Source organism: Canis lupus, chromosome 6 (assembly GCF_048164855.1).
Source record: "Canis lupus baileyi chromosome 6, mCanLup2.hap1, whole genome shotgun sequence".
NCBI lineage: Eukaryota > Metazoa > Chordata > Mammalia > Carnivora > Canidae > Canis > Canis lupus.
Window position 1 is genome coordinate 40,766,986 of NC_132843.1, and position 20,179 is coordinate 40,787,164.

Here is a 20,179-nt window from a genome sequence, read left to right on the forward strand (position 1 = left end):
CGCCTATCAACTCAACACCAGGGTCTGAGGTGCTCTGCGCTCTTGCACTCAATGTTGTATTTTAAAAAAAATGAAATCTGGGAAAAGCTGAAGGAGAGAATAATACAGAAAATGCTGAGTGCCCTTCTCTGCATTCACCAGATGTGGGGTTTTGCCACATTTGTGATTTTTGCCTGCAAACACACACACACTAACACGCACACAACCACCCCCCCAATTACACACCAAAACACACACTAACACACACACATATTTAAAAGTTTTTACTGAATCACTTCAAAGTATTTCAAATATTTTCAAAAATATTCTAAAAGTAGTATCAGATTATTGATTCAAAAGTATCAATAATATATAGTTCATATTCCCTTTTCCCTGTCTCCAAAATTTCTCCTGTGGCTTCTTCTTGATCCAAATCCGATCACAGTTCCTACTAGGTCATCAGGCCTCCTCTATCCCCTGGCTCTCACTGCTCTTCTCTGGCTTATGACATTCAGAAGTGTCTGTGTCAGAACTGCCCACATTTGGGACGTGTGTCTCCTCATGGTGACAGGTGGGAGGGAGTCCCTGTGCCTGCATTGGAGGGCACACAGGACGGGGTGTTGGCCCATCTGCAGGGGAGAAGCTAGCCTGGTGTCAGGGGCTGCCTTAACGTCTGAGGCAGATGGGGCACGAAATGTAGCCCCATGATGAGGAGGTCTGTGGTCCAACTGCGCTTGTCCCCTGGGCCCCATGCTGTCCCACATGGCAGAGTGCTGTGGTAGCCCTGCCAGGATGACAACCATTGAGGAAGCAGCTGTGGGGGCTCTGGTGTCGGCAGGGGGGCAAATGTCTGTGGGGAGGGCAGGTGTCATGAGGGGACAGGTGTCCACGGGGGACAGGTGTCTGCGGGGGAGCAGGTGTCCATAGGGGGACACGTGTTCACAGAAGGGTAGGTATCTATGTGGGGCAGATGTCCATGGAAGCTCAGATGTCTGTGGGAAGTACTGGTGTCTGTAGACGGGGCAGGCGTCCACAGGGGGCAGATGTCCATGGCAAGGTCCAGGAGCAGGTCCCATGGGGAGAGGTTGGGGTGTATGTGGAAGTGGGACAGAACATGGACGGTGACTGAAGCCTGTGGGGAAGCCAGGGGACAAGATGGCCCTGGGTAGGAGAAACATATCCCCGGACAACAAATCCACGAGCTCCAAGCTGTCACTTGGGAAACAGCGGCGTCCTGCAGGGCCTGTGCTCTATCTCATAGGAGGAGGCCTGGAGCCATTCAGATCGTCCCACTTCAATGTCTCTGGCCCCCAGGATTGCTTGGGGTGCAGGGGGTGTGTGCGGACTCAGCCGTGGAGGTCAGGAAGGATTCCGCTTTCACCTGGGAGTAGATGACAGAGGAGTCCTGGGCGCTGTAAGGCTGGGGGCTGGCGATCGGGCCGTGGGAGGGCAGGTAGGTCCAGAGGAGCCTTAATGAGGAGTCTGAGGCCACTGTGGGAAGAAGAGCAGCACTCAGCTGGCAAAGGCGGCTAACGCTCTTGCCTGGCCCCACATCCTCACCGCTCCTGTCCGGTTTCAGGTCCTCTCTCCACCAAACGGCACCTTCCCTGTACCACCAGAGCCCTGTCCTGAGACCTGGACCTCCAACGGGGCCCAACCCCTCCACAGCATCAGTCCAAGCTCCCCAGACTCCCCAAGACCAGGAATCCACCTCTTCTCTTGCTATTACTTTGAGCACAAACTCCCAGCATGTACTGTGGACAGCCCGGCCATGCCCCTCTGTGGCCTCAGGCAGGTCACTGCCACTTCTTTTGCCCCAATGGTGTCATCTGTATAGTGGGCATAATAACATCATCCACCTCTAGGGTTATTGTAAATTTATAAGAGTTTGTGTGTGTGCATGTGTGTGTATGTATTTTCTGGCGTCTGTCACACCTACATAGTTACCAGGTACAGTCTTGACTACTATAAATAAAATAAACAAGTGCTAAATATATAAGTACACATAGTATTTTTACTTATAGCACTTGGAACTGTACTTGGCACAACAACACATGTGGATGTGATGCTAGATGTTATTATTACTTTTATACTGTCCTAAATCTGGAATGGAATGTGACATCCTTCAGGAGGGCTCTCTCCTTTTGGCTTGGAGTAACCATCTCGGCTTCCTGGACTGGTCAATGATTCATGGCTTTGTGACTTCAGGATGGTCACTTAGGTTTCTCTGCCTTATTTTCCTCATTTGTATAATTGGGATAATAACAACACTCACTCAAAGGAGGTTGTAAGTGTGAGAGTGTTCATGTGTGTCACAGGTGAGCCATTGAACCAAGAATAGGCACAAACACAGTTCATTCGACTTTATGCAAGAGGATCAGAACACCAGACAGAGAAGCAGAATGGCTAAAATCACACAGCACTCTACAGAGCACAGGTGAGAGAGAGTCTGCCGCAAAGGCAGGTTTCCCTTGTGCAGGAGGGAGCCGGGCTGGGGCTGTTTGTGGCCGAGCACCCACCCGGGACGATTGGCACAATCAGACCCCCAGCATCAAGCCACTCTCAAAGCTGCTGGGATAGCATTCCCATGTCTGCCTCCTCAACCCTATGGGTTAGAGTGGGGAGCAGAGGCATGTCTCCCGAGATGTTCATGTCCCAATCCCTGGGATCTGTGAGTATATGACCTTGAAAAACAAGACTTTGCAGGCATGATTAAGATTAAGGACCTTGAAATCGGAGATTATCCTGGATTATGCAGGTGAGATTTTAAGAGCTTTAAATCAGAGGACTTTTCCCAGCTGTGCTCAGAGGAAGACCCATCGCTGGACGAATGATCAGAGAGCTGTGGCACTGCCAGCTTTGAAGATGGGGGAAGGGGCCATGAGCTGTGGGGAGGGGTGTCCTTGAGAAGCTGGCAAGGGCAAAGATGTACTTTCTCCCCTGAGCCTCCAGAAAGGAGCGCAGCCAAGGCAATACCTCCACGACATTAGCCCAGGGAGACCTGTGTCCGACCTCTGACCCCCAGCATGGTAAGACAATGTGTCATTGACATTTGTTATGGCAGCAATAGGACGGGAATGGTAGCCCTGTGTCCTGTGACAGCTGGGAATGCGGAAGCCCTGACAGAGGCCTCAGACTCTCATGAGGCCATCAGTGGGGAATGGAAGATGCACCCCTGCTCGGTGGGGCTGAGGACCCCAGCAGCGTAGACAGGTGCAAGTGAAGAAAACCAGCAAACCCTGCACATGGGCGGCTCTGTGTCTGGTCGGCCCAGATCTGCAGAAGGGATGGAGGCCAACCTTGTACAGTAGGCACCTTCAAAGCCAATGGTCCACAGGTCTTACCTGCATGTTTGTTCCCCTCCTGAATCCTCCGGACTTCCGAGTACACCACGTCTCCTCCTTTAGGATTTACTTGGGAAGAAGTTGCAGTTTGAGAGAACTATAAGGTCCTTGCCTCTTGTCTGAGTGGCTTCCTCCTCCCCCAGCTAGAGCTTATTCTCTGCAGGGACACGTGTGCTCCCAGCCTCTGCACAGCCCCATGGTCATCTCCTGCCTCACCTCTGCCCGGACCAACCCTGAGGTCCCTGCCCAAATGGGAGGGGTCCCTGGTCCTCACCATTGCTGTATACTGGTTGCAGCTCTATCCAGCCAGGTACATTGTAGTAGGTAGGCTCTTGGGGGTCCGAGTTTGAAGGGTTCCTATGAGAAAAAAACAGCCATGTCTCCCAGTAGCCCTGACAAAGAGCTGTACCCATCACTCCCTGTTGGCAGGTGTTTAAAGCACAGGATGGCCACTAAGTCTGGACACAGAGATGAGCACATACCAGATAGTGTGCTGTTATGAACTATCACATTACAAATTATGTATGTTTCTGGGCTTCGTGGGCACCTGACACAACCAGGCACAGTGCTACTGCTTACAGTAATATGGAGGTGATTCTACTATTATCCCTCTTTTATAGATGGACAAGGTGGTGATTCCAAAAGGCGAAGTGACTTGCTCAAGACCATGTGACTACACAGGGCAAGAGTCAGGACTGGAAGTCCTAGAGAGATCAGGATCTCAGAGAAATTAGTCACGATGAGGCTCAGAGGAACTCTGCATGTTTTGGATGCTGCCGCCACAGGCTTGTCCAGAGACAGTTTGCAAGCTGTGCTGAGGCTCCCAAGGTTAACCTCTGGGATCCACGATGGCAGTCCCTTCTTCCCAGGTACCATCTCTGGTTGGCAGAGCGGTCTCTTTGGGTGGTGAGTTATGTGACTCCATCTGTTCAGTTGTCCCCACAGCAGGTATTAGGTTGGTCATGTCCAGAGCTTTGTAGCCTGGCTGAGCTGAGACTAGTTTAGGACATGGATGGATTCAGTCTTACAGCCGTCACTCAGACAACCAAGGTGATGGTGGTAAAGGATATAAGTTAAGTTAATAAATAAGTTATAAGTTAATAAATAAAAAGAACTTTACACTCCATGCAAAAAGGTCTATGTAGCTAAGGTGGCAGAGAGAAGGTCCTGGCAATTGCCTTGACATACACCAAAGGAGACAGCAACACGAAGTTGGCACAACCTATCTGTGTCCCCAGTAGTGACCAGACCTGGTTCACTTTTACCCCCCGTGGTTCATCTCATGAACCACACAGAGCACACAGCCCAGGTCTTACCTGGAGGGGTCTGAGGTCCTTCCTCCTGCAAAGGAAAGCAGAGGTCACTGGAGCAGGAGAAGGAGGCCTTAAGAGGGGCAGAGCTGCTGGGAGGCTCACCCGGACCCGCCAGGGGTCGCAGACATTGAGCGGACCCTGCTCTGCTATGCCCAAGGGAGGCAGCAGAGGAGGCAAATCTCCTGACCCCCCGGTTCCACAGGGGCATAGCTATACCAGGAAGAGCGATGCTCCGAAGCTGCAGGGGGAGAACAGACCTGATCAGCTGGGGAAATACTGCACATCAGGAAGTCGTCACACTGGGTTTCTGTTCCCACTTCTATTTCTCAGTCTCTCTTGTCTTCCTCCCCTTTCCTTGGGGGCCTCGTAAGGGCAGAGAGGGAGACACACTGAGGTTTATGATGTTGGATAAACTGTCTCATTGAGGCATCTTCCCTGCACTTGGGCTGTTTTGAGAACTCTGTTTGTAAAGACGAATTCTGGGGGACTGGGCAGGAAAGGTGGGGACCAGGAACTGTGGCAGGAGGAGGGGCTGTTGAGAGCTCAGGGGAGCTTACAGAGGCAGTGTGAGCCTGAGGGCTAGGGCAGGGAGGGCAGGGACTGAAGCAGAGGTTACCCACCTGCTTTCCTGGGAAGCCGGCAATACAACAGCAGTGCCACAACTGCGAGGCCCCCCATGCCGAACAGCCCCCCAGCAACGCCTGTGGCAACAGGGCCGAGTCTGCTCCCTGTCAGCCCTGGAGAGGAGACCCCATGCATGAGCCACAGGGAGAGGCTCATGGTCTTGAACTACTCTGCCCCTGGAGCTGATGCCGGGGCCTAGAGAGAGGAGGAATCCGGGGGACCAGGACTCCTGAGGCAGCCCAGGAAGAGGCTCTTATCTCTGGGACACATGTGTGCAGCTGAGGCAAGGCCACAGGGTTGGGATGGACGGTGTCCACCAGTGAGCTCCAGAGTCAGGGATCCTCCTTGGCCCCCTGCTCCCACTCAAGTACCATCACTTCAGAAACACTTGAGAAGAGAACCAGGTAGAGAACTCTCAGCTTTGTGCCCCTATCCATAAGGTGCATGGCCCTGGTCAAATGTCATTGGGATCATCAGAATACCCTTGGAGGAGATATTTGTCCACATCTGTGGCCTGGGCACAGGAAACTTACCTGAGATGGAGAGTGTCACCGCCTCGCTGCACTGGGCCCCCAGGCCGTTATCGGCCTCACACGAGTAGTTTCCAGTATGTTCCTCGGTCAGAGAGAGGTTGAAGGATGCTCCTCCTCCAGAGGGGACTGAGCTACTCCCCAAGATGACATTGTCATGATAAAACCGGTACAGGATCGGGGGAGAGCCCCTGTGGGCCTCACAGTGAAGCTCCATCACATCTCCAGGGAAGGCCTGGGCCCCAGGAGCCCTGAGGGTGAGGATGGGGCGTGATGCAGGAACTAAGGGAGATAAAAAGTTAATAGAAGTTCCTACTTCTAACATATTCGTAAAGGAGCAGAAATTATAAACAAATGGCAGAGGTCAGGTCTCAGTCTTGGAAAATAGATTGAAACTCATATGACAGACAAAGCTAATGACCTAATCTACAAATGCAAAAGGAAAAATACCCAACAGAAAACTGTGGAAAGGGTATGAATCACTATAAACTTCAAGTAGCCAATAAATAGATAAAGAGATTATTAATTAGTATTTATTTACTAATGAAATACATAGAAATAGAATATAAATACATAAAAACACCCATCAGATGGGCAAACCTTAAAAAAACAGATAATACTCATGGACTTGTGGACAGTCAATGATCTCTGGGAAGGAACACAGATCTGAGACCCTTTCTTGTATGGCAATAACTGCCAAATTTAAAATGCATATCAAACTTGACCCCACAATTCTACCTCTAAGACTGCTTCCTTTGGAGATACTGACATGAGCTATGCAAAGGCATTTGTGCAAGGATTTCTGTGCTAGAATTTTTACAATAGCTAAAAACTACAGGCAACCTATTTAATTAACTAATGAAAAAGAAGATATCCAAGATGATTCTTTTAAGTGAAGATGCAAGTTGTATGATTATGTATAACCTGATTCTACCTCTGGGAAAAAATTATACCCTTATGTTTATAATATATTTGAATGTTTCTAGAAAAATACCCATGATTTCTAGCAAATTTTGTGTGGAGTCTTTTGGGTTTTCTACATTGAATATTATGTTGTCTGCAAAGAGTGAGAGTTTGACTTCCTTGCTGATTTGGATGCCTTTTATTTCTTCTCCTTGTCTGACTGCTGAGGCTAGGACTTCTAGAGGGAATTATGCTAAGTCAAATAAGTCTGTCAGAGGAAGACAAATACCATACGATCTCACTTATATGTGGAATTTAAGAAAAAAAAAACAGATGAACATAGGGGAAGGGATGAAAAAATAAGATTAAAACAGAGAAGGAGACAAACCATAAGAGAATCAACTCTAAAAAACAAATTGAGGGTCACTGGAGGGGAGAGCAAGGTGAAGGGATGGGGTAACTGGGTGATGGGCATTAAAGAGGGGCCTTGAGGTGATGAACACTGGGTGTTGAATGCAACTGATGAACCACTAAATTATACCCCTGAAATTAATACTATATATTTTAACTAAATTAAACTTAAATAAAATCTTTGAAAGAGAGAAAAATGCCCATGAAATTCTTTCCTTTCTTTTCTCTTCTCCATGAAACTATTAACAGTGGTTGTATCTTGGAAGTACGTAGACATGAAAGTATGTGGCTGCAGGTAGAATGAGGCCTTCACCTTTCATAGTGTCCTTTTTGTACCATTCATTTTTCTTGTCATGAAGATTTATGTATTCCTTCAGAGTAATGAATTACTAAAAACTCAAAATCTGCATTAAAACATGGCCACAAAGGATGAAGGAATGTGACAATGTAGATGTAGATGGAGAACTGGGTAGGCCTATGCCTCGACATGGTACCCATGGTAGCTCCCATTGCCAGATGTGCGTAAACTGGCTACTTTCCACCTCTGAGCCTCACCTTCCTCTCCTGCAAATTTTGGCCAAAAGTACTTTCATTGGTTTACCTTAAAGATGAAATGAGATATTACATGCCAAGTACCAAGCACATGACTTAACACATGCAAGGGCTCAGTGACAATGATAATGGTGATGCTGGTGTTGGTGATGACCGTGGTGGTGATGATGATGGTGGTGGTGATGATGATGGTGATGGTGATGATAGTCGTGGTGATGATGGTGGTGGTGGAGATGATGGTGGTGGTGATGATGATGGTGGTGGTGATAATGGTGTTGACAGTGATGGTGACGATACTGATGATGATGATAATGGTTGTGGTGATGATGATGATCTGGTGGTGATGATGGTGTTAAAGGTGATGATGATAATGGTGACAGTGGTGATGGTGGTAATGATGGTGGTGGTGGTGCTGATGGTGATGGTAATGGTGATGACCAGAAAATTCATCTCAATTGCCCTTAGCATACTTTTCCTATACCCCAGTGCTCCCTAGACAGGAATTTGGTAGTTGGGCCAGCCAGTATGGGCTACCACAACAGGTTCAGAGCTCACAAGAAGAGCAGCTTTCCTTGGATGTAATACTTAATGGCAAAAGGTCAGAGGGCAGCATAGAGAATGAAGGAATTTGATGGAGAGGTGGCTGATGTCATCCATGCCACCCTGCTCTCACCTCTCTGTGCTGTTCTCCTGTGTCCCCATGGCTTTAAGAATCACTTTGTAAATGGGCTTGGATTGGTTGTGTCTCCTAAAATACTATGCACAGAGCTAATGTTAATATAGAGTTTTTAATATGGAAGTTTGAAGAATATTTATATTCCTGGTAATAAAAGAAGCACAGTATTAGAGGCTCGCAGGGCTCAAAGACAGAAAAACTCAGACAAGGAATGGCCAAATCTTTTTTTGGAACAGAAAGACTTCTACTCAAAATCCATCACTTTCCCTTTTTATCATAATTACAGATCAGAATATAGTCTATGTTGTAAAAGGGCTTTGCATTTTTAGTGAGGAGTTTTAATCCCATTCAGGAAGGCTGTCCTGCCAGGAAGTCCAGGTTCCTACAGCTGTAACCACAGGAAGGGTCCCTGATTTGCAGATGAGGTTTCTGCTGGCAGGAAGTCCTTGAAGCTGGACTATCAAACTAGCAGTGGGGATGCCGAAGCTCCACTTTGCCTGCTGGGGAGAGAAGGCCTGCAATGTTTGGTTGTGCTGCTTGTGGACAGGACCAACTCACCTGTGACATTGAGTGGTACCACCTCACTGCGCTGGGCCCCCAGGCCATTGTCAGCCTCACAGGCATAGCTTCCGGAATGTTCTGGGGTCAAAGAGAGGTTGAAGGATGCTCTTCCTCCAGAGGCGGCAGAGCTGCTCCCCAGGAACACATCGTCGTAATAAAACCGGTACAGGATGGGGGGAGAGCCCCTGTGGGCCTCACAGTGAAGCTCCATCACGTCCCCCACCACGGCCTGAGTCCCGGGCACCCTGAGGGTGAGGACGGGGCGGGATGCTGGGACTAAGGGAGGAAAAATAGTTAACCATCAGTTCCCACTGTTTAAATATGTTACACCATGGCAAAGACTTTTCAAACCAGAATCTGTTTCCCTTAGTTTTTGGTGTCCTTCTGACATTACTTTGAACCCAGCTGTAATGTCTTCTAATCTGAAGAAGCAATGACATTGGTGTGGTGCTACGTGTCCTTTTCAATGCGTGGGTGTGCAGTCTCAAGTGTGTGGGGAATCTGAAAGCAAGGATTAAACTGTCTTTTGATTTCTCAAAAGACAATCGGGGAGAAGGAGAAATCAGTGCAATGGAAACTAGGAACGAGAGAGACTGGTTATTCATGCAGCTGGGGGTGTCACGGAGTATCTGGGAGAGAGCAGAGGTGTCGGTGAGCTGGGGCTCTGCTGGGGTCTGAGAACAGGGGGATGGGAAGAATTGAAGGAGCAAGTAGGACAGCGGGCTATGGTCAGGTTATCGGAGCAGCGGGTGTACATGGCAGTGGTGGCTGATGTGGTTGATGACAAGCCATAGTGTTGAGGGGATCAGCCGTGTGGACCGTACAGTCGTGGACTGATAGCAGGATGCAGAGTGGAGGGGAGGCGGTGGGCGAGGTGCCAAGGCTGCACTGAGAGGGGCATGAGGGGGAGGTCGGCCCGTGACAGGGCCAGCTGGGAGACCCTGCTGGAGCTGAACACAACAGGGACAGGTGAAAAGTCAGGAGAAGGGCGGCAGGAAATCTAGTCAGAGCTCCTGGTGGGAGGCCGGGCTGCTCCGGATGGGCCAGGAGAAGCCAGAGAGAAACCGAAGGGCCAGTGAGAGAGTGAGCTGGCCTTCTTACGGGTTATCAGACAGAGGAACGCCCACCGAAATTCTTCTGAGGTGACAAGGGCTGCTCGGATCATTTCTCTCCTTGCTGATCATTGTCGGTTGATCATGTAGTTCGTGTACTGAGAGCCTTGACTTCTATGTTAGGGACCCTTTGGTCAGAGTGGCTAAAGTGTTGCTTCCAGGGAATGCATAGCAGGCAAAGGGAAGGTGCAAGTTCCTGGAAATGCAGATCCAGGGCTGCCAGATGCAGGCTGCTGGGAGCAGACCTGCTATGATGTCACCGTGCTAATGGCCCTGTGGGACTTCTGATCTCGGCTACTGAGGAAGGTGGGTCCCCAGGTGGGCCGCAGTTGGAGCTTTCCACTCACCTGTGACCTTGAGTGAGGCGGTGTCGCTGCGTTGGGCACCCAGGCCATTGTCAGCCTCACAGGCATAGCTTCCGGAATGTTCTGGGGTCAAAAAGAGGTTGAAGGATGCTCTTCCTCCAGAGGCGGCAGAGCTGCTCCCCAGGAACACATCGTCATGATAAAACCGGTACAGGATCGGGGGAGAGCCCTTGTGGGCCTCACAGTGAAGCTCCATCACATCCCCCACCACGGCCTGAGTCCCGGGCACCCTGAGGGTGAGGACGGGGCGGGATGCTGGGACTAAGGGAGGAAAAATAGTTAACCATCAGTTCCCACTGTTTAAATATGTTACACCATGGCAAAGACTTTTCAAACCAGGATCTGTTTTCCTCAGTTTTTAGTGTCCTTCTGACATTATTCTGAACCCAGCTGTAATGTCTTCTAATCTGAAGAAGCAATGACATTGGTGTGGTGCTGTGTCCTTCTCAGTGCGTGGGTGTGCAGTCTCACGTGTGTGTGGGGAATCTGAAAACAAGGATTAAATTTTCTTTTGATTTCTCAAAAGACAATTGGGGAGAAGGAGAAATCAGTGCAATGGAAACTAGGAATGAGAGAGACTGGTTATTCATGCAGCCAGGGTGTCACTGTGAGCCTGGGCTACATCAGAAATGAAGACCACAAGAGAATGAGTACTGATCAACTTATTTGCTCTTTTGCATATTCATTCACTTATCAAAGATAATGATGCAATGAATAAGTCCCAAGAGGTATACTGTGAGCTAGAAAGACCCAGTCCCCACTGTCCAGAGGCCTCAGTCCAGAGGAGAGGACAGGCCATAATTACAATAAGCCTGGATGTAGAAGGACACAGTGACAACTGGTATAAAGTAGAGACCAGGGTACTGTGAAATGCAGTACTGGGACCTGATCCATTAAAGGCTGATCAAGAAATGCTTCTTCACAGAGACATTTGAAACCAACCAGGAAGAGATGGAGATGAAGGGATGCCTGGGTGGCTCAGTGGTTAAGCATCTGCCTTTGGCTCAGGACATGATCCTGGGGTCCGGAATCGAGTCCCACATTGGGCTCCCTGCAAGGAACCTGCTTCTTCCTCTGCCTATGTCTGCCTCTCTCTCTGTCTTTCATGAATAAATAAATAAAATCTTTAAAAGAGAGAGAGAGAGAGAGAGAGAGAGAGAGAGATGGTGATGAAGAGCATGCCAGACAGGCAGGCAGCATGTGCAAAGGCCCTGAATCAGGAAGAAGGCTGGAGTCCTGAAATTACTGAGACAAAGTAGCAGCAGCACTGACAGGTGGGTCTGACAAGTGGTGTGAGTAGGAGAGTGAGGCCCGGCTTTAAGAGCTGTGGGGGGAAAAAAAAAGCTGTGGGGAGGGCTTTGCCCTCCCTCACACAGCCATGGAGTTCTGTAAGTGCATCTGTACAGGGGCACGAGATTATCCAATTTCTCTTCTAAAAAGACTGCATGCTGATCCCAGCATGCAAAACGGATTGAACTGGGACAGAAGTGCAGTGGAGAGGCGGGTCGTAATGGAGATGCTCATAGGTTTGACAAGGAGAGTGGCAGTGCAGATCAAGAGAAAAGATCCATGGGAATCCCTGGGTGGCGCAGCGGTTTGGCGCCTGCCTTTGGCCCAGGGCGCGATCCTGGAGACCCGGGATCGAGTCCCACATCGGGCTCCCGGTGCATGGAGCCTGCTTCTCCCTCTGCCTTTGTCTCTGGCGCTCTCTCTCTCTCTGTCTCTCAGTCTTTCATGAATAAATAAATAAATAAAATCTTAAAAAAAAAATTAAAAAAAAAAAAGAGAAAAGATCCATGAAATATTTAGCAAGTAAAATCAACAGGACCTAATAACCAACTGGCTCTGAAGAACAAGGGAGAGAAAGGTCAAGGGAGGCTCCTGGGTTTCACCTTGTGTGTCTCGATGAAGGACTGTCTTACAGAAGTAGCGACACTTGGAGGAGTCTGGGAGGGGGATGCCATGAGATTGCTTTTAGAGATGCTTGGGCTTATGGGCTTTGGCGGCATTTGAGTGGAAGTGTGGCATCTGCAGGTGCTCAGGTGAGAGGTGTCCAGAAGTTTAGGAATCATTTACAGATGACACCCTCAGGACCATGCAGAGCAAGGAGATTGATCAGAGAAGAGGACAGAGCTTGCAGGACAGAGCTCTGGAGTACAACATGGAGCTTGTCTGCAAGAGGAGTTGGTGCCAGATGGAGGCTGTCAGGAGCAGGCCTGCTGTGATGTCACCATGCTAACAGCCCTGCGTGACCTCCGATCTCAGCTACTGGGGAAGGTGGATCCCCAGGTGGGGTGCAGTTGGAGCTCTCCACTCACCTGTGACCCTGAGTGAGGCAGTGTCACTGCGCTGGGCACCCTGGCCATTGTCAGCCTCACAGGCATAGCTTCCGGAATGTTCTGGGGTCAGAGAGAGGTTGAAGGATGTTCCTCTTCCAGAGGGGGGCCGACTGCTCCTCAGGAACACATTGTCGTGATAAAACCGGTACAGGATGGGGGGAGAGCCCTTGTGGGCCTCACAGTGAAGCTCCATCACGTCCCCCACCACGGCCCGAGTCCCAGGCACCCTGAGGGTGAGGATGGGACGGGATGCTGGGACTGAGAGAAGTAAAATGAGTTATTTGACATCAGTATCTTTCACTTTTCCTTTATTTTCATTTTCAGAGATTACCTCTGTAGAGTATTTGTGACACATTCTAGATCTTTTCTATGTATAAGAACATCCATTCCCACAACACACAAATAAACATGTAAAAACATACATGCACACACATGCAGGGGATCACAGTACACCTCTTGCTCTACTGCTTGGTTCTTTTCTTCAGCTACATATCATGAGCATCTTTCTAAATCATTCTTAACGGTCCATCTTATCCACTTTAGAGACCTACTTCATTGATCTGTAATTTATACACAACAAAATGCGACTCTTTTAAATCACGGTTTGATAATTTGGGGGTAATTACTGCACGATTTTTTAACAAGTGCAAAGCATTCCAGTGTATGGATTCATCATTGCCAGTGACTGGGAATGTCCTTTTTCTCTCGCTCCAAATAATGCCACATCCAGCGGCATATCCATCATGGCACATTTGTGTACATATTTCTTAGGATCAAGTCTTAGAAGTGGAATTTCTGAGATGAGGAATATGAACATTTTAAGGAACCATATGTCGTGCTAGATTGTTCTTCAACAACTTTGGACCCGTTTGCACTTGCACTAAGGGAATACAAGAACTCCTGTGCCCACACTCTCATCCGTGATAGTTGCAGAGGCTTACTTATTATCTCTTCTCTGCTCTTAATCCAAAATTCTATAGTTATTTCATCTGAGCAATTCGCCCATCATATCTGGGAGACCCTGTGGTCTACCAGTGGATTTTTCAGGAGCTGCTGGTGAACCACAATCCATTAATGAGAAGTTACTGCCTGGAAAGGATTCACCCATTATTGACAAAATGGGAATTTTAATTTTTTTTTACAATTAATTGTCAATTAATTTTTCAAAACGTTTCTGGTCATTCTTTTTTTGTTCTCCACCATGAAATAAGAATAATAATCATGAGAGAATTGTTCTTTTATTTCTTCTTCTCCCTCAGACCAACTGACTTTTCTTTGTTACATATATTTTTTACACTTCTGACACTTTCTGTAACCATAACTCTCACAGCTGATTAGCCTTTGTTTTCATATCCAAACCAGTGGTTTTCAGCCCTATTTGTACAATATTTTCACCTAAGGATGTGTTTTAAAAATATTGATTCTGGGTTCACATCTTAGAGATTCTAAATTCAATTGGTCTGGAGAGAGGCTTAGTAAGGAGCTTGCTTTCAGAGTTCCTAAGTGAGTCTCACAGCAGCCAGTCGTGAGCACCACTGGTTGAGAGAATTCAGTGTATACTTTTTATATTAAGTGAACTCATTTTGAGTTATTTTTATTGATTCCTGTTTTGGCTCACTGGATTTTATCAAGTAATTTTCCAAGCAGGTTTAATGGATACTAAGTTCTCCGAGTCCCTGCATGTCTGAGCATGACTTTTGGATTTGTTCTCAGTTCTCTTTCCTCACTTGAAAGTACAAATCTGGATGTGACTCCTCTCTCTTAACAATGATTCCTGTGGAAAGTCTAAGACCAGTCCAATATTTTTTTCTTTCTGAGATGACTGTATTTATGTATTTATTAACTATTGATTGATTGCCGTGTTCACATGCACACACTCACACACACGCACACAGACACAGATGTTTAACCTCAACATTCAGTAGCCTCATTAGGGTAATCTTTTCATCTATATATTCAGGTTTTCTTCACTTCAGGAAGAAAGTTTTGTTTTTCTCCTCAATTTGGTTTCCTAAGACATGCCACAGGCTTCTTCATGGTCTGATCTCCATATTTTACATCTTTTTCTTGTTGCCTTCATTTCTGGGTATCTCTTTCTACTTCACATTCCATATCATTTTCTCAAACCAATTCTTCTTTTGATGAACAGTTGCAGAAGTATACATTCTAACCTTACTGTTTCAAATTTTGATTTCATTTCTAAAATAGCTTTGTGGGGTTTTTTGGTTTTTCTTCTGAGCTCTGCTAGACAATTTTTAAAATCTCTTGTGTTGTCTCATTGTCTCTTCTTTAACCTGTTTATTCCTTTTTGTAGTTTTTTTCCCATTAGAGTCCATATTTTTTTAATTGTCTTGAGAATATTTAGAAGAATTTGTAGGGTTTGTTTTGTTTGTTTCCTATAGCAATTCTTCTTTTTAAAAATATTATGTATTAGGTGTTCTTTCTTTCCCTTGTATGAATTTAAATGCATAAATACAAAGTCTCCCATATTGTGCTTCTTTTTGCTTATAACTCATCCTTTAATGGATAAAGTTATATTTACTGTCTTGTATTTGCCTGAGAATGCAGTGTGTGTCTGGGCGTGGGCATGTGTGTGTGTGTGTGTGTGTGTGTGTGTGTGTGTGTGTTTCAGTGATCCAGGCTGGTGATAGATCAGAGCACATTCCCATGAAATCTCTTTGCCTTTTCTTCGGGGTATATTCCCTCAAAAAGTAGATTGCTTTGTCAGAATATCTGCCTGGCTCCCAGTGAAGCTTCTTACTCAGCTCCCTGACAACTTGTTTGCTAATCTAGAGCTAACTAATTTCTGCTTATTTATATAAGCAGAAGTACAGATCAATGTTCTCTTCCTTATCTGAGTTCAAAGACTTTTTGTTCATTGAATTGTAAATGCTGATGGAGGGCCTACACTGTGCCAGACACTAAACAGGCATGGAGATGTCATGGAAACCCAAAGTGATCTGGCTCCACTCTCCTGACCCTTATATTGTGGTATGGAGGGAGGAAGGCAAGAAACAGGAGTTAAAGAGATTTCAGTATTGATAAATTTGAGAAGAAAATGAAACTTGATAATGGGATGGAGGATGCTTTAGGGCTGGGGGTGTTCCTAGATAGATCAGGCTGGCTTTGAAATTGGGATCTCAAAGCACTTAAACTTCTTGAATAATCTCTTTACTCCACAATTAACATTGGGGGAATGTCTTTCTTTTGGTCATTCTTGATTTTCATGATCTAAAACAAGGGTTATCAATGAGCCAGGGATCCTTCAGATCCATATGCTTAAAGATAAGACCATCTGTACCCAGATTCATGTGTCCCTAAGACTGGCACATCACCAATTTGCACCCTCACCAGCCACTGCCTCCAGCTGTACTCACGTTCTGACTACAACCCAATCCTCCAGCCCTCTAGGTGCCTCCCCCAGCTTCCCCGTGAGCCGAGATGAAGCTCTGTCAGGGTGGCACTCTTGCTTGCTGGGCCAGGTAAACGAACCCAGTTTGGCAGCGTGCACAGTTTTCCCTGGCTGTCTTCTCTGGGGCATTGACTGGTGCCTCTCACACTCATTCTTCCTCACTTCAGCTTCTTCCAGAGCTTCATGAATTCCTGGCCTTTGGGTTCCTGTTCCAACTCAAATCACAGAACTCTGGGGTTGGATGCCTTATCTAACTTCCAATACAATGTGACAACAGTAAGACAAAGAGAGTTTGAATGTTTTATCCAAATTACGAACTAGTTGTTTTCATAGCCAGAGTTAGAACTCAGATTTTCTGACTCATAGTTAGATCCGATGGCCCAAGTGTTTTTCAGGTACCCTGGAGCTTTCTAGGAAACCTCAGATCTGTACTGTGCATATAGTTCCCTAAAACAAGCATTTTCTGAAATATGCTTCATTATGTGCATGTCATCTCCATATTTGTTGGGCTAGAAGTGGGCAGTGCACTAGCCGTGGCCTAGGTGGTGGCTTGGAGGCCAAGACGCCCATCCAGTTTGACCCGTTAGTCACTGCTTTGGCAGTGAGCCACTCAGCATTGGCAGACCGGGCAGAAGGTGGAATATAGACCAAGGGGTCACACTCAAAAGTTGAGCAGTCGATGTTGGTGTTGCAGAAGCTCTGAGTCAAGAAAAGTCGTGACAGAGAGGGAATGGAGTGGAGGATGCTTGGAAGCAGCAGGGATGATGAGCAGGGACAGAAGGAAAATAGCTGGTGGCCTGTGAGTAGAGCGATGAGAGCTTCTAGCCCATCACCTTTCAATATAATCTGCGTTTGAGAAATTCTATTCTGAGACATCTCTCACTTCTTCCATGGGTCTGCAAGCATCATCTTTCTTGTTTTTCTCACTCCCTGGATGTCCATACAACAAACCCTTCCACTCTGGGGACACCCGAAGTCTCCATTTCCTTGTGTTGTGGAATGGTCTAATGAACCCAACTCAAGATTTTTCAGTCATACTTCTGCTTCTCTTAAAAACAAACAAACCAACGAACTGCTGGACTTTCACTCTCTAATAAGTGAAGATCCAAGTGCAAATAGAAGCAACATGACTCCAAACAAGACACCATTTTTGTGGTTACATGAGTCACCATGAGTTGTCCAACCCTGGCTTGTATACTTTTCTGAATGTATGTCATACTTCAAGAAAAACTTTAAAAACATAATACGGTAAAATGAAATTTATTTTAATGGATTAAGACGAAGGATCATGGGAACTCCAGAAAGCCATTCCTCCTTCCCTCATCCTATTAGCATTTGAAGTGCTTGGGAACTCCCGAGAAATTGAGGGCTTGCCTGCTACTTATCCATGTGACTGTGCTTATAGCTATGTGAGTACAAGTGTTAGTGGGAGAGGAGGAAATGCTTCTGTGCACTGAGTTAAGAAAAATTGCCTTGGGGACTGAACTTATGAGAAAATATTTTGAGGGAATACATTCATCAGACAAATGCTGGAGAGTATGCTGAGCTATCTAGGGGTCCGGTGAGCCAGGGCTGGGGGAGGGCTGAAGCTCACAGGTAGTTGGTTCTACAGAAAGGGAGCTGCCAGGCACACCAGATGGGTGGGGGGTAGGGAGTGGAAGAGACATAGATACTTCTGAAGGGCTCAGTGTGAGAGGTGAGAACTGAGTCACCTCCCCTGAGCTCAGCCACAAAGCACTGAATGCAAAAGCAGAAGCTCAGCCACAATGCAAAATGCAAAAAACGAGAGTGGAGTCCCCTGGTGTACCTATTGCCTCGCCACTTACCCCATGAGGCCTTGATTTTCTCTTCTGTAAAACAGGGACAAAATAGTCAGAGAGGAGTGACTGGCATGACTCCAGGGCTTACCTGTGACAGAGAGGCTCCTGGTGTCACTGCGCTGGGGGCCGAAGCCATTGTTGGCAGTGCAGGAGTACTTCCCAGAGCTCTCTGCAGTCAGAGTGATGCTGAAGGACGCTCTTGCAGTATGGGTTGAGCTGCTCTTCAGGAGGACATCTCCGTGATAAAACTGGTACAGAATGGGGGTTGAACCCCTCCGGGTTTCACAGTGAAGTGTCACCCTATGTCCCTCAAGAGCCTGGGCCCTAGGAGGGCTGAGGGTGAGGACAGGACGAGACACGGGGACTGTGGGAGAGAAAGGTTGGTCAGCAGGTGCCCCTGTGCATTTCCATCCATGGCCAGTCTCCACCCTGCCCTGGACACTGGCTCTTCCCTTTCCTGTCACCCTCTGCCCCTACTCCCCCTGCCCTCCTTGTGAGGCGACCCCATTTCCATTTCCCAGTGTAAATGATGCTCTTGGGGAGGAAGTCCTTTATTTTGGTGCCTCCAGGTCGTGCCCTAACCTCTTCCTTCCTCCTGCCTCTGACCCTGGCAGTGCTGCCCCTCCACCTGCCCAAGCCCCAGGGTCTCCCTCTCGGTCCCTGTTCTCTGCTTCTCTGCTTGCTGGGGCTGGCCTCAGGGATCCACCCTTCATCCTTCTTTTCAGATTCAAACACACTCTTCCAGGACCCCCTCCTCTGTCCCTACGCTCTCCCTGAGACCAGCCTGAGCCCCTCTGTTTCCAGATGAGCGAACCGAGTCTGGAAGAAGCTCAGAGGCCTGTCTGTGGCCACTCAGCAGGCTGTTTCCAGAGCCAGCCAGGACCTGGACGTGTCTCTTGAGTCCTGGTCCCTGCACTGAATCCCATGTCTTCTTGGGGGTGTGCTTGGCCCTGAGTGCAGGCACACCTCTGTAGAAGCTGTGACCTCTCAGAGCCATGACGGCCCCAGTGGCTTTGAGTGCACTGGTGACAGAGAGGTGGTCTCTGTGATTCTCCTCATCCCGGTCACATCTTTGGAGTAACCATGATTTCACTACCCATCTCTGTATCCCACCAGGGGGGACATGTTGGGTATTGTCAACAACTAACCGATATCTGGGAAATAGATACTTCCTTATCCCTGGGGAAGACAGAAGGAGACAGGCAGGGAGAGAGGGAAAGGGAAAGAGAGAAAAGAGAGGGAGGGAGGGAGAGATCTTGCAGATACAATGAGGGGTGTCATGGTCCTGAGCTGGACAAAGCATGAGACCCACAAGATTGACCCGTGGAGACATCGGGTTGTGTTATCAGCTGAACGCCATCCCTTGAAAATGCATGTGTTGAAGCCCTAACTCCTAGTGTGGCTGTATTTGGTGATGAGGCCTTTGAGGTGATAATTCAGGCTGAAGGAGGCCCTAGGGTGGGGCCCTAATCAGATAAGGCTGGAATCTTCAGAGAGGAGGAAGTGAGAGGAACAAGACCAGTTAAGGACCCAGCGAGAAGATGGCAAACTGCAGGACAGAATGAGCTCCCTTTAGACACCAGTCTACTGGCACTTGGTCTTGGACTTGTTGCCCCCAGAACTGTCAGAGAACACAGTTCTGTTTCTCAAGCCATGCAGCCTGTGGTGTTTAGGGTGAGGCAACGGAGCAGATGAGCAGGTGACTTGGGGAAGAGGCAGGCAGCAGGTAAGGGGAGTGATGGGTTGGGTAGCAGCAAGAGGACTGGAACCAGGAGTGGTGGGGCTTTTTTTGATTGACAGGAAAATCAAGGCTGCCATGTGACTCTGCCCTACTCTTCCTAGCAAATCTCAGCCCCGACAGGCACCCACCTTCCACGTGTATCTGGGATTTCTGGCTCTTTTTGCAGACATTGGAAGTCACTGTGTGCGCCTCACACCAGTAATATGATGGGCCTTTGTTCATCCCACTGGAGGGGTTCCAGATTTTCAGAAAGTTCTTTGAGCCCTCCTCCACAATCTGGCCATCTTTGAAGAAGCGGAACTGGAGCTGGACATCTGACTTCTGAGGTGGGAGCTGGGTCTCACAGATCAGGGTCAGTTGGTTCCCAGAGGTGGTCCAGGAGGGTCTGGACCTCAGCACAGGATGTGGAAACAGCTCTAGAGAGAAGGATCACAACATTCCCCAGAGAAGTGAGGCCTGGAACTGCTTCGGAGAGAGACACAGCTCGTCTGCCACAG

General features: G+C 47.9%; 1 protein-coding gene across 4 annotated transcripts in view; it reads right to left on the bottom strand.

The window, feature by feature from the left end:
• Positions 1-248: 248 nt before the first annotated feature.
• The window catches only part of FCRL5 (Fc receptor like 5), a 33,782-nt gene continuing 13,851 nt past the window's right edge, over positions 249-20,179 (bottom strand). For 2 of the 4 annotated variants that reach the window (XM_072830093.1, XM_072830091.1), the window contains 11 exons: positions 19,811-20,098; positions 18,030-18,305; positions 12,689-12,967; positions 10,353-10,631; positions 8,891-9,169; positions 5,794-6,072; positions 5,257-5,373; positions 4,640-4,664; positions 3,598-3,680; positions 3,324-3,392; positions 249-1,470 (listed from right to left, as the gene is read on the bottom strand). In XM_072830093.1, the coding sequence (XP_072686194.1) occupies positions 1,274-1,470; positions 3,324-3,392; positions 3,598-3,680; positions 4,640-4,664; positions 5,257-5,373; positions 5,794-6,072; positions 8,891-9,169; positions 10,353-10,631; positions 12,689-12,967; positions 18,030-18,305; positions 19,811-20,098 (2,171 nt within the window). In that variant the 3' untranslated portion in view covers positions 249-1,273. Of the gene's footprint in view, positions 1,471-3,323; positions 3,393-3,597; positions 3,681-4,639; positions 4,665-4,893; positions 5,000-5,256; positions 5,374-5,793; positions 6,073-8,890; positions 9,170-10,352; positions 10,632-12,688; positions 12,968-18,029; positions 18,306-19,810; positions 20,099-20,179 lie in introns of those variants that run through there. The other 2 variants (XR_012032747.1, XM_072830094.1) reach the window with 2 other exon arrangements.